Source organism: Heterodontus francisci, chromosome 35, assembly GCF_036365525.1.
Source record: "Heterodontus francisci isolate sHetFra1 chromosome 35, sHetFra1.hap1, whole genome shotgun sequence".
Classification (NCBI taxonomy): Eukaryota; Metazoa; Chordata; class Chondrichthyes; order Heterodontiformes; family Heterodontidae; genus Heterodontus; species Heterodontus francisci.
The window spans coordinates 52875730-52887919 of record NC_090405.1 but is presented as its reverse complement, the minus strand read 5'-3'; the positions used below and the strand labels follow the sequence as shown (position 1 = coordinate 52887919).

General features: G+C 54.5%; 1 protein-coding gene across 1 annotated transcript in view; it reads left to right on the top strand.

Annotated features, from left to right (window-relative positions):
• The window catches only part of iqgap1 (IQ motif containing GTPase activating protein 1), a 93627-nt gene that overhangs the window by 64026 nt on the left and 17411 nt on the right, over positions 1-12190 (top strand). Inside the window, 4 exon segments of the mRNA XM_068015205.1 lie at positions 7746-7909; positions 10277-10440; positions 11467-11588; positions 11684-11750. Coding sequence (XP_067871306.1) covers positions 7746-7909; positions 10277-10440; positions 11467-11588; positions 11684-11750 — 517 coding nt within the window.

Genomic DNA, 12190 nt, shown 5'->3' with positions numbered 1-12190 from the left:
GACTGCATCCTGGTACTTAGCTCATTAGCATACTAAGATCTTCAAGGCAATCACACCACATCTTTCAAAAATGCCCCAAAGTGTTTCCAGTGAAATGGCCATGTTCGGATGTATGAAATCCTCCAACAATATTTAATCGTTTCCGGTGTCTGTTTGCCAGGACACGAGGAGAACTTCCTGCTTTTCTTCACATTGTGTCTTGGGACCCTTAACATCCACCCGAACAGTTAAACCAGCCTCATGCAAAATGCAGCAACCTGTTTTTTTTTTTGCAGAGGGAGCTTTACTCTGTATCGAACCCCGTTTTTTTTTTTAAAAGGTGGCCTTCATACCTCAGGCCCCTTTTATATATTTTATGTCGAGGGGGCCTTTATTCCTCAGGCCTCCTTTATAAACACTTATATTTTTAAAATAACTTTATTAAAAACAGAAATAAACAAAAACTCAAATTAAAATGCCATTCTCGGCGTCAACAATACACTCCAGTCCCTGCGGTGCCCACCGGTCACAGAAGGCCTCAAGCATACCGGCGGACACCGCATGCTCCTTCTCCAGGGACACCCGGGCGCGAACGTAACCGCGGAAGAGGGGCAGGCAATCGGGGAGGATGGACCCCCCGACGGCCCGCAGCCTGGACCTGTGAATTGCCACCTTGGCCAGGCCCAGATGCAGACCGACGAGGAGATCCCCCTCCGGGCCCACGCCCCTCCGCACCGGGTGCCCAAAGATCAGGAGCGTGGGACTGAAGTGCAGCCAGAACTTGAGGAGCAACCCCTTCAAATATTCAAACAGGGGCTGCAACCTTGCACACTCTATAGATGTGGAACACGGACTCGTCCAGGCCACAGAAAGTATAGGCGGCCTGGGAGTCCGTGAACCTACTTAAAAGTCTATTGCACGGGACTGCTCTGTGCAGTACCCTCCACCCCAGGTCCCCGATGTAAAGGGGGAAGACTCCCGCGTAGTGAGACCTCCATCAGGGTTTCCCCTCGCCGCCAGATGGCAACGCGGACCGCCAGGGCATGTCCGGCCGGCTGACGAGGGCGAGGAAGTGGAGAGTGTGCAGGAGCAGCCCATACAGGAAACCCCTCCGCGCCGATTGGAATGGCACGGAGGGCATTTCCGAGAGGCAGCTCGGGTTGTGCAGGACCAGCTCCCGAGGAGGGTTTCGGGGCCTGGGTCCGATGAGCAGTTCCGGCCGAGCGGGGGTCAGCTTGGCCGGGATCGTTCCGCACACCCGAGCCCCCTCGCCACCCGCAGTGAGGGGCCTCCCAGGGGTTTCAGCTACTCCTCCGCCCACCGGACCATCCCCGGAGTCGGTCGCCCGGACAGCCAAGGTGCTCTCCTCCGCCGGCGGGGGAGCGCCCTGACTGGAGGTGACCATGTTCCAAACTCGGAATAGATCCCGGTAAAAGACAGGCCACTCCCTCAGAGAGGCGCGGCTAACGGACTCCACCGGGAGCTGCGTGTCGTCTTGAAGGCAGTGACACTGGCGGAAAAAATACGTCGCCAGCGCACACCATCTGGGAGGACGCTCGACGTACAGGTATCTCTGCAGGGTCCGAAGGCGGTGAGTCGCAGCCTGAGTGCGGACGCAGACCAGCGACTGGCCGCCCTCCTCGATCGGGAGACTCAGGACCGCAGCAGAGACCCAGTGTTTCCTCTTGCCCCACAAGAAATCGAAGAGTTTGTTCTGGATTTTGGTGGCAAATGCAGGGGGCAGGGCCAAAGTGACCAACCGGTACCACAACATGGAGGCCACCAGTTGGTTTATAACCAGCGCACGGCCCCTGGAGGAAAGCACTCTGAGCAGTCCTGTCCAGCGCCCCAGCCGAGCAGTAACTTTCGTCTCCAACTCCTGTCAGTTTGCCGGCCAGGCTTCCTCAGCAGAGCTAAGGTGAACTCCCAGCTAGGGGAGGTACGTGGTGCTCCACGCAAAAGATGTCAACTCCTCCGGCAGGGAGTCCACCCGCCACTGACCCACCAGGAGTCTGGAACATTTCTCCCAATTGATCCTCGCGGAGAACGCGGCAGATAAGGTCTGCTGGCAGTCGCGCATCCTCCGCAGGTCAACGGGATCTGTGACCGCGAGGAGCACGTCGTCGGCGTAAGCCGAGAGGACGACCCGCATGGCCGGCTCGCGCAGAGCCAATCCCGTCAACCTCCTGCGAAGCAGGCACAGGAAGGGCTCCACGCAGATGGTATACAATTGGCCGGACATGGGGCATCCCTGACGCACTCCTCTCCCAAAGCGAAGGGGCGCCGTCAAGGACCCATTAACTTTGACTAGACACTCTGCGGCGGCGTATAAAAATCAGACCCGGGCCACGAAATGCGGCCCGAGTCCGAAAGCGCGCAGAGTCCCGAAAAGGTATTCGTGATCCACCCTGTCGAACACCTTCTCCTGATCGAGGGAGAGAAAGGCGACCGACTGACCAGTCCTCTGGGAAAGATGGATCAGGTCCCGGACCAGGTGGATGTTGTCCTGGATGGACCGGCCCGGGACCGTGTAGGACTGGTCGGGGTGGATCATGTGGGTCAACACGGAGCCCAGGCGGGTAGGCATAGCCCGGGCAAAGATCTTATAATCCGTGCTGAGGAGGGAGACCTGGCGCCAGTTTTTAAAGCAGGCGGAGATCGCCCCTCTTCAGCAGCAGGACATGACCGCCCTGCGCCATGAGAGGGGCATCTCCCCGGTCGCCAGGCTTTCCCCCAGGACCCGCGCGTAATCGTCCCCCAGGACGTCCCAGAACGTCCTGAGGAACTCCACGGTCAGCCCGTCCAGCCCTGGGGATTTGCCCCTCGAGAGCTGGTGGAGGGCGCCGGTCAGCTCCGCCAACGTGAGCGGAGCCTCCAATCCTTCGGCGCCCTCCGGGCTGACCTGCGGCAGGTCCTCCCACAAAACTCTGCGCGCATCCTCGCTGGACGGATCCGGAGAGAACAACGCACTGTAATACGTCCGGACCAGGAGGCCCATTCCCTCCGGATCCGTGATGGAGGATCCGTCGTCGGCCAGCAGCTCGACCTCACGTACGCGCCTCGGGACCCTATGAGCTGCAGGTCCCTCAGCGCGCCCTTCTCTTTGTACGCCTGCCACAGGGCCGGGTCCATGACAGCACGACCGAGGCGGGACTCCAAGTCGAGCACCTCCCTCTCAAGGCGCCCGATCTCGGCTTCCCGCCTCTGGGTCGACCCCTTCGCGTACTCCTGACAGAAGACGCGGATGTGAGTCTTGCCCACATCCCACCATAGCCTCAAGGAGGGGAAGCCCCCCTGCTTCCTTCTCCAGTCGGCCCAGAATCGACAGAATGTGTCCCGAAATCGCACGTCCTCCAGCACCCGGTTGTTAAAGTGCCAGAACGCGGACTCCACCCGCGTGCGTAGCGGAGTGAACTCCGCCCACACCAAGTGGTGGTCCGAGCACGGCACCAGCCGCATGGAGGCCGCCGAGACGCGGGAGACGTACGCCTGCGAAAAGTGGAGGCGGTCGATTCGCGACCCCCCTCCTCCAGACCTCCATGTGAAGGCGCTGGAGTCGGGATGGAGATTCCGCCAGACGTCCACCAAGTTAAGGGAGCTGATCAGTCCCCTCAACTTCTCCACCGACACTTGGCCGCGCTGGGGACCGGAGCGATCCCCCACCTCGAGGGTGCAGTTACAATCCCCCCCGAGGATGATGCACTCGCCGCTACCGATGGAGCTCAAGAGAGCGGACACTTCTTCAAAGAAGCGCGCTTGCAACGCGCCGGGCCTGGGCGCATACACGTTCACAAAGTGGAGCTGCACACTACCCAGGCGAACGGCGAGGTGGAGCAAGCGGCCCGGCACTAGCTCCTTGACCCCCAAGATCTCCGGCTGAAAAGTCGGGGCCAACAAGATAGTCACCCCACTAGAAATAGGGGTGAGGTAACTCATGTAGACCCCACCCTGCCACTCCAGGAGCCAGGTGGCTTCGTCTCCCGGAAATCCCGCGTATCTCCCTTCCCTAAGGACTGAGAGATTGTGAAATCTGTGGTGAGACCCCCTGCTGCTGTTGATGTTGAGGCTGCCTATGGTTATCTTCATGTCAAAGGTACTTAAAACCCGTCACCAACAGCTCACTGTGAGGAGGGAGTGGAAGTGCACCTGGCCTTCCACTCCCCCAGCAACCCATTGAGGAACACATTAAACCGGCGCCTCTCAACCAGTTTCACGCCCGCGTGCTTGCCCGTTATCTTCAGGGCAGCACGGACGGACTGGATGATCAGCGCCAAATTTGACCAGCGGTCGAGGGCCAGCCGAACTTTATTGCGGCAGCCCCTGTAAACCGCGAGGAAATCCCGGAGTTCCGCCATGGGGATGAGAGGAGATTCGGTGGGAGGCACGAGGGACTCCACCACCTCACTGGCGATGGAATCAAGATCATCCTCCGTGCCCCACAGCGAATCCCCATCCTCCTCCGGGTCGTCGCCGCCAGCGGCCGACACATCCACCACACACTGTGGGGCGGACGTCCCGGCCGCGCCAGCTGGTCCTGCCTCCGTCACGATCCCACCCCCAGGATCGATGGCGGAGGAGTCCTCTCTGGGTTCTATTGTAAAATTGGAGCCTGTGGGCGCCAGCAGCCCAGGACCCCCCTCCACCTCCGTCCCCAGGCCAACGAGTGGTCCAGGGGAGACATAAGATCCCGACTCCGGAAATCCAGCCGGAGCCGAGACCGGAGGCGGAGAGAGGAGGCCATCTCCCGCTCTGCCAGCACCCACAGGTTCAGCAGATGGGGCAGCATTCTCAGTTCTCACCGGGTCGGGTGTCTCCTGGTTGGTGGTGGACTCCGGCTGGGAGGGCTGACCCTCTGGGGCGTCGCCCTCCCCTTCATTTCCGACCCAGTAGCAGTGGCAGAATGGGCGGCGTCCCCAGGCTCCCCCACCACAAGCAGGGCCCCACTTACTCCTTCAGGAGGGGCCTCATGTACCGGGGCCTTCCCCTCCCCTCCATCCTGAGGAATAGGGAGCTCCTGCCCGGACTTTGCAGCTTTGGTGGTGGCGGTAGGAGAAACCTGAGGATCCGAAACAGGAGACAGCTCCCCCGCAACAGATGGGCCCAGCACCTCAGGGCCCTGTGTTATTTCTGTGGAGGGGTGCCTTCTCCTCTTTTTCCCACTATGTCATCAGAGGCTTCCGCCTCCGCACCCTTTTTTTCCTTTTTAGTCACCCTGGGCCTGAGCCCAGCCCTGGGACAGGTGGATTCCATGGGAATGGGCTTTGGGCTGAGCTCAGGTTCGGGTTGAGTCAAAGTGTCCAGGGGACGCGCCTCATGATGTTTCTTTTTTCCCCGCGTCTTCCTTCTGCTCGGACGGACGCTCCCCTCCCCGCCGAAGGCTGTGAAAACCACAGCCTCCGGAACCGACTGAGCGGCGTCTATTGGATGTGTGGGGGGAGTGGGAGGAGGTGCTGTGGAACCACTCTGGGCCGCTGAGGTGGAGCTGGCGGCCGGGAGGTTGGGGCAGTTCTTCCGAACATGCCCCACCCCCTTGCAGACGTGGCACCGCGCCCCATTCGAGGTCCAGAAGACACGGTAGGCCGTCCCTTGGAACTCCACATAAAATTGGCCCTCCATGTCCTCCTCCCGTGCCAGCTGCATAAATAACTGGCGGCGGAAGGAGTAGACATGTTGGAGGCTGTGCTCCCGGAAGACCAAGCCGGACTGGGGTGATCCCCGACCTTACCTCCCCCAGATGGTGCAGGTGGGGGAGGAGGAGCTCACTGGGAATGAAGGGTGGGACGTTGGACAACATTATCCGATGCGCAGTGGCCCCCAGAGGGTCCACTGGCAGGAAGGTCCCCCCCACAGCGAGCCCCTTACTCAGGGCCAGGGACACCGCCCGCTCGGTCCTCAAAAAGAACACAGCCTTCCCATACATCTTTGAGGCCGCAACAATGGCCGAGGGGCCGACAACCTCGCCCATTGCCTTTACGCAGGCCTCAATATACATGTTGGGTTGGGGATAGCTCTTCACCCCATGGCTGGATGTTATTAATTTAAAGGGTGACGGGGCCACATGGGCAGCCACAGAAGCTGCAGCTGCATTGGTAGTAGAGGGCCCCGCCACCGGTGATGAAGGGCTTGCCATGGGTCTAAGAGCTAAACCCACCCCAAATTGTGGGCTTGCACACCAAATATCAGAGATTCACAGAAAAAATTGAATATGTATTAAAGACAAGCAAACAAACAACAATCGAGGAGAGGCAAAGGCAGGCTGTAAGGGATGACTTGCTTTCTGGAGGTGGTGCTCACAGTACACTTAAAACAGTCTTTGAAACTTGGTCTTCTGGTTGGGGGAGTCGTCTTCACCTGGGTCAGCTGAAGCTGCCCAGGCACTATCTATACCCTTCCGTCTGTTTAGCTGGGCAGCTTCAGCTGACCCAGGCTTGGCAATTGGGGTGGGAAGGGAGCTTCCCTGTGTGCTTTTGCAGCAGCACAGATTCCTGTTGAATTGGCAGCCCCACCCCTTGTTGTTCCAGCCACTTGTTCCTCCTCCAACAGTCCAAAGTAAATTACTGGTGTTCAGCACCCACCTCCAGACAAAGCCTTGTTTCCAACAAAAAAAGAATGTCGCTTTCTTCTCTTTTAAAGGCGATTGTTGTTGGAGTTTTCCTCTGCTTGTTTGTAGCTGCTCTCCCTTGCTCAGTGTAGCTCCTCTCTCCACCTCTGCAACCTCCAAATGCCACCAGCACTGTCAGCTGAGGCTCGTTGCTGCAATCAGCAGTCAACACTCCACTTAGCCAGCAGCCAACCCCGTTTTTTTAAAAAAATAACTTTATTAAAAAACAGAAATAAACAAAAACTCAAATTAAAATGCCATTCTCGGCGTCGACGATGCACTCCAGTCCCTGCGGTGCCCACCGGTTGCGGAAGGCCTCAAGCGTACCGGTGGACACCGCATGCTCCTTCTCCAGGGACACCCGGGCGCGAACGTAACCATGGAAGAGGGGCAGGCAATCGGGGAGGACGGAACCCCCGACGGCCCGCAACCTGGACCTGTGAATTGCCACCTTGGCCAGGCGCAGGAGCAGACCGACGAGGAGATCCTCCTCCCGGCCCAAGCCCCTCCGCACCGGGTGCCCAAAGATCAGGAGCGTGGGACTGAAGTGCAGCCAGAATTTGAGGAGCAGCCCCTTCAGATACTCAAATAGGGGCTGCAACCTCGCACACTCCGTATAAACATGGAACACGGACTCGTCCAGGCCGCAGAAAGTACAGGCGGCCTGGGAGTCCGTGAACCTACTTAAAAGTCTATTGCAAGCAGCCAACCCCGTGCTGTACCTGTCCTGGGAGTGTTTGATGGGGACAGTGTCGAGGTAGCTTTACTCTGTATCGAACCCTGTGCTATACCTGTCCTGGGAGTGATTGATGAGGACAGTGTAGAGGGAGCTTTACTCTGTATCGAACCCTGTTTTTTTTTTTTTTTTCTTTTTTTTTTTCTTTATCAAATTGTTCTAATATGGCACAAAGAAAATTACTCTGTATCTAACCCGTGCTGTACCTGTCCTGTACCTGTCCTGAGAGTATTTGATGGGACAGTATAGAGGGAGATTTACTCTGTATCTAACCCGTGCTGTACCTGTCCTGAGAGTATTTGATGGGACAGTATAGAGGGAGATTTACTCTGTATCTAACCCGTGCTGTACCTGTCCTGAGAGTATTTGATGGGACAGTATAGAGGGAGCTTTACTCTGTATCTCACCTGTGGCGATCTATGGTTTCAGTGCTGGAAGCTGTGTCACGTATCAATGCGGCAGTGCGTAAAGGTGTAGCAGAGGAGACAGTGACGGAGCTGATGAATCGCGATGCCCAGTTACCAGAGGTTCACCCATTTGCAGCTGAGCTGTATCAGCAGGAACTCTTCACCCTGCAACAGCAGAGCCACCAGGTGAGATTGTCCTAACCCAGCGATGTTGGGGGTTGCAGAGCCTCCCGTCTCATAGTCTGATTCAAAATTATTATGAAACATTGAAGTCCACTGTTTAACCCTTCAGCAGCTGACACATTCAGGACACAGGGTTACTGGACTGACAGGTTTTGTTAATGCCCAGTCCCTGTGCTGGGATATTTAAACATCGGTAAATACTGGAATATTAACCCTCAACTATCAAACTCAGGGCACAGGCACAACATCCTGGAAGCTGTTCCCACATTTTCTCTCTCATGCTTTCTTATTCCTATTTTTGTCATTTAATGTTCCCTTTTCACTTTTGTTTTGCTGTGAGGATGAATGGACATTCTGTTCGAATCCCTCCCGGGAATATTTATATTTAACCTTCAGTAGATTAAATGGGTGGGTAGAGTCAGTGATAGGGGAGAGTGTACATGGGCTGTGAGAGGGGATTAAATGGGTGGGTAGAGTCAGTGATAGGGGAGAGTGTACATGGGCTGTAGGAGGGGATTAAATGGGTGTGTAGAGTCAGTGATAGGGGAGAATGTACATGGGCTGTGAGAGGGGATTAAATGGGTGGGTAGAGTCAGTGATAGGGGAGAATGTACATGGGCTGTGAGAGGGGATTAAATGGGTGGGTAGAGTCAGTGATAGGGGAGAGTGTACATGGGCTGTGGGAGGGGATTAAATGGGTGTGTAGAGTCAGTGATAGGGGAGAATGTACATGGGCTGTGAGAGGGGATTAAATGGGTGGGTAGAGTCAGTGATAGGGGAGAGTGTACATGGGCTGTGGGAGGGGATTAAATGGGTGTGTAGAGTCAGTGATAGGGGAGAATGTACATGGGCTGTGGGAGGGGATTAAATGGGTGTGTAGAGTCAGTGATCGGGGAGAATGTCCATGGGCTGTGGGCGGGGATTAAATGGGTGGGTAGAGTCAGTGATAGGGAGAGTGTCCATTGGCTGTGGGAGGGGATTAAATGGGTGGGTAGAGTCAGTGATAGGGGAGAGTGGACATGGGCTGTGGGAGGGGATTAAATGGGTGGGTAGAGTCAGTGATAGGGGAGAGTGTACATGGGCTGTGGGAGGGGATTAAATGGGTGTGTAGAGTCAGTGATAGGGGAGAATGTACATGGGCTGTGAGAGGGGATTAAATGGGTGGGTAGAGTCAGTGATAGGGGAGAGTGTACATGGGCTGTGGGAGGGGATTAAATGGGTGTGTAGAGTCAGTGATAGGGGAGAATGTACATGGGCTGTGGGAGGGGATTAAATGGGTGTGTAGAGTCAGTGATCGGGGAGAATGTCCATGGGCTGTGGGCGGGGATTAAATGGGTGGGTAGAGTCAGTGATAGGGAGAGTGTCCATTGGCTGTGGGAGGGGATTAAATGGGTGGGTAGAGTCAGTGATAGGGGAGAGTGGACATGGGCTGTGGGAGGGGATTAAATGGGTGGGTAGAGTCAGTGATAGGGGAGAGTGGACATGGGCTGTGGGAGGGGATTAAATGGGTGGGTAGAGTCAGTGATAGGGGAGAGTGGACATGGGCTGTGGGAGGGGATTAAATGGGTGGGTAGAGTCAGTGATAGGGGATAGTGGACATGGGCTGTGAGAGGGGATTAAATGGGTGAGTAGAGTCAGTGATAGGGGAGAGTGTACATGGGCTGTGGGAGGGGATTAAATGGGTGGGTAGAGTCAGTGATAGGGGAGAGTGTACATGGGTTGTGGGAGGGGATTAAATGGGTGGGTAGAGTCAGTGATAGGGGAGAGTGTACATGGGCTGCAGGAGGGGATTAAATGGGTGTGCAAAGTCAGTGATAGGGGAGAGCGTCCATGGGCTGTAGGAGGGGATTAAATGGGTGGGTAGAGTCAGTGATCGGGGAGGGTGTACATGGGCTGTGGGAGGGGATTAAATGGGTGGGTAGAGTCAGTGATGGGGAGAGTGTACATGGGCTGTAGGAGGGGATTAAATGGGTGTGCAAAGTCAGTGATAGGGGAGAGCGTCCATGGGCTGTAGGAGGGGATTAAATGGGTGTGCAAAGTCAGTGATAGGGGAGAGTGTACATGGGCTGTGGGTGATTAAATGGGTGGGTAGAGTCAGTGATGGGGAGAGTGTACATGGGCTGTGGGTGATTAAATGGGTGGGTAGAGTCAGTGATGGGGAGAGTGTACATGGGCTGTGGGTGATTAAATGGGTGGGTAGAGTCAGTGATGGGGAGAGTGTATATGGGCTGTGGGAGGAGCGGGTTTGATGGATAGAATATTTCATGTTTTCTTATTGATTATCTAATTATTGTGCACTGAAAGAAAAGTTTATATTTTTATTCATGGTGATCAAAAGGTATTAAATGTTTTCGATGCCTCTGGTCATAGGGTAACCTAACACATGCTGAGCTGGCTGTTGCAGTGGAAATGTTATCCTCTGTGGCAATGATTAATCGTGCTCTGGATGCTGGTGATGTGAACGGGGTGTGGAGGCAGATCCAGAACCCAGTGACAGGCCTCACCAATGTGGATGATAGCAACGCACAGAGGTAAGGGCCTGAGGCCTACTGCAGCCTAGCAACCAGTGTTTTGTTTACTCAGCCTGCACTAAGCCAGTAGTTCAAAACAATATCCATAAGCCTCCTATTAACAACTTGCATTTATATAGCACCTTTAATATTAGTAGAACATCCCAAGACGCTTTACAGTGTTAGAGAACCAAATGTGACATCAAGCCATGTAGGACAGATGACCAAAAGCTTGCTCAGAGAGAGAGCGGTTTTGAGGAGCATCTGAAAGGAGGAGAGAGGGGTGAAGAGATTTAGGGAGGGAATTCTAGAGCTCAGGGCCCAGGCAGCTGAAGGCACGACCACAAACGGTGCCGCAATTAAAATTGGGGATGCTCAAGAGACTGTAATTGGAGGGCTGTCGGGCAAGAGGAGGTTACAGAGAAACGGAGGGAGGGGCAAGCCTTGGAGGGATTTGAAAATCAATGAGTTGCTGGACTGAAGTCAGCGAGCTGAGAGGTGGTGGGCGAACTGGGCTGGGCACGAGTTGGGACATGGGCAGCAGAGTGTTCGATGAGCTCAGGTTTATGAAGGATACTGGCCATTAATCTGCTTCCCAGCACCTTGTCCTTTCTAATCATTATTACCTGTTAGGCACTCCCTGTGAGTGCTCTTTGTAAATATTGGAAGAAGAGGCTGTCATTCAGCCCCTCCAAGCCTGTTCCGCAATTCAGTTAGATAACGGCTGATCTGTATCTTCATCCATCTACCCACCTTGGCTCTGTTATCCTTACCAGCCTTACCCAACCAAGATCTATCAATCGCAGTGTTTGAATTTTCAATTGACCCCCAGCCTTAGCAGCTTTTTAGGGAGAGAGTTCAGATTTGCACTCCCCTTTGTGTGAGGACATGCTTCCAGACATCACCCCTGAACGAGCTGGCTCTAATGTCATGTCCCTTGTTCTGGATTCCCTGCCACCAGAGGAAATAGTTTCTCTCTGTCTGCCTATGAAATCCTTTAATGGTCTCAGTTCGATCTACACCAACGTGTTGCCTTGCTGTGTTTTAGTATGTCGATGAGCTGATGAAGCTGAAGGCCAGGGCTCGAGCAGATGGCCATGAGTTTATCAGCTGGAATGATATTCAAGGATCTGTCGACCAGGTGAATGTGGTGGTTCAGGAGGAACATGACAGTAAGTGAACAGTGAAAACAAGGGGCCAAGCTTCTGTTATGCACTTGGAAATATCTGAGTTTTGTGCTTATTCAGGTGATTGAAAATACTTCCAGATCAGACAGGGACAGTTTTTGGTGCAATATTGCAGTATGTGGCTCTCTCTACTTTGATCCCATCCAGGTCTGTAATCCCAACCTCAGTAGATTCGGGTCAGTGTGAATTCCCCCTTCACACATTCCTTGCAGAAACTCTCAGAGGACTCAGTGGAGCAAACTATCCCCGAATACTGCATAGTTCAGGCTGAGTCAGAGGGGAGTGTAAGGAAGACGAGCAGGGATGAAGACTTGAAAGAGTTTTGAAGATGGGAAGAGGTTAGGGGAGCGTAGGGAGAAAGTGTGAAAAAGGTATCAGGAATTCTTAAGTTGCCTCTTTAGAAGTTTGACCCCTTGTCCTACTCTTGCAGTTTAGTCTCCTGTAATACTCCATTTACCCTTACTATACCTTACTGTACTTCTATAAGATCATATACCTGCTTTTTAGGTGTTTTATAAATGAGCTGTTCTGGCTGTCTGTTTTCTACAAACTGAGGTAATCCCCGACGTATTTTGATTTTATTCTCA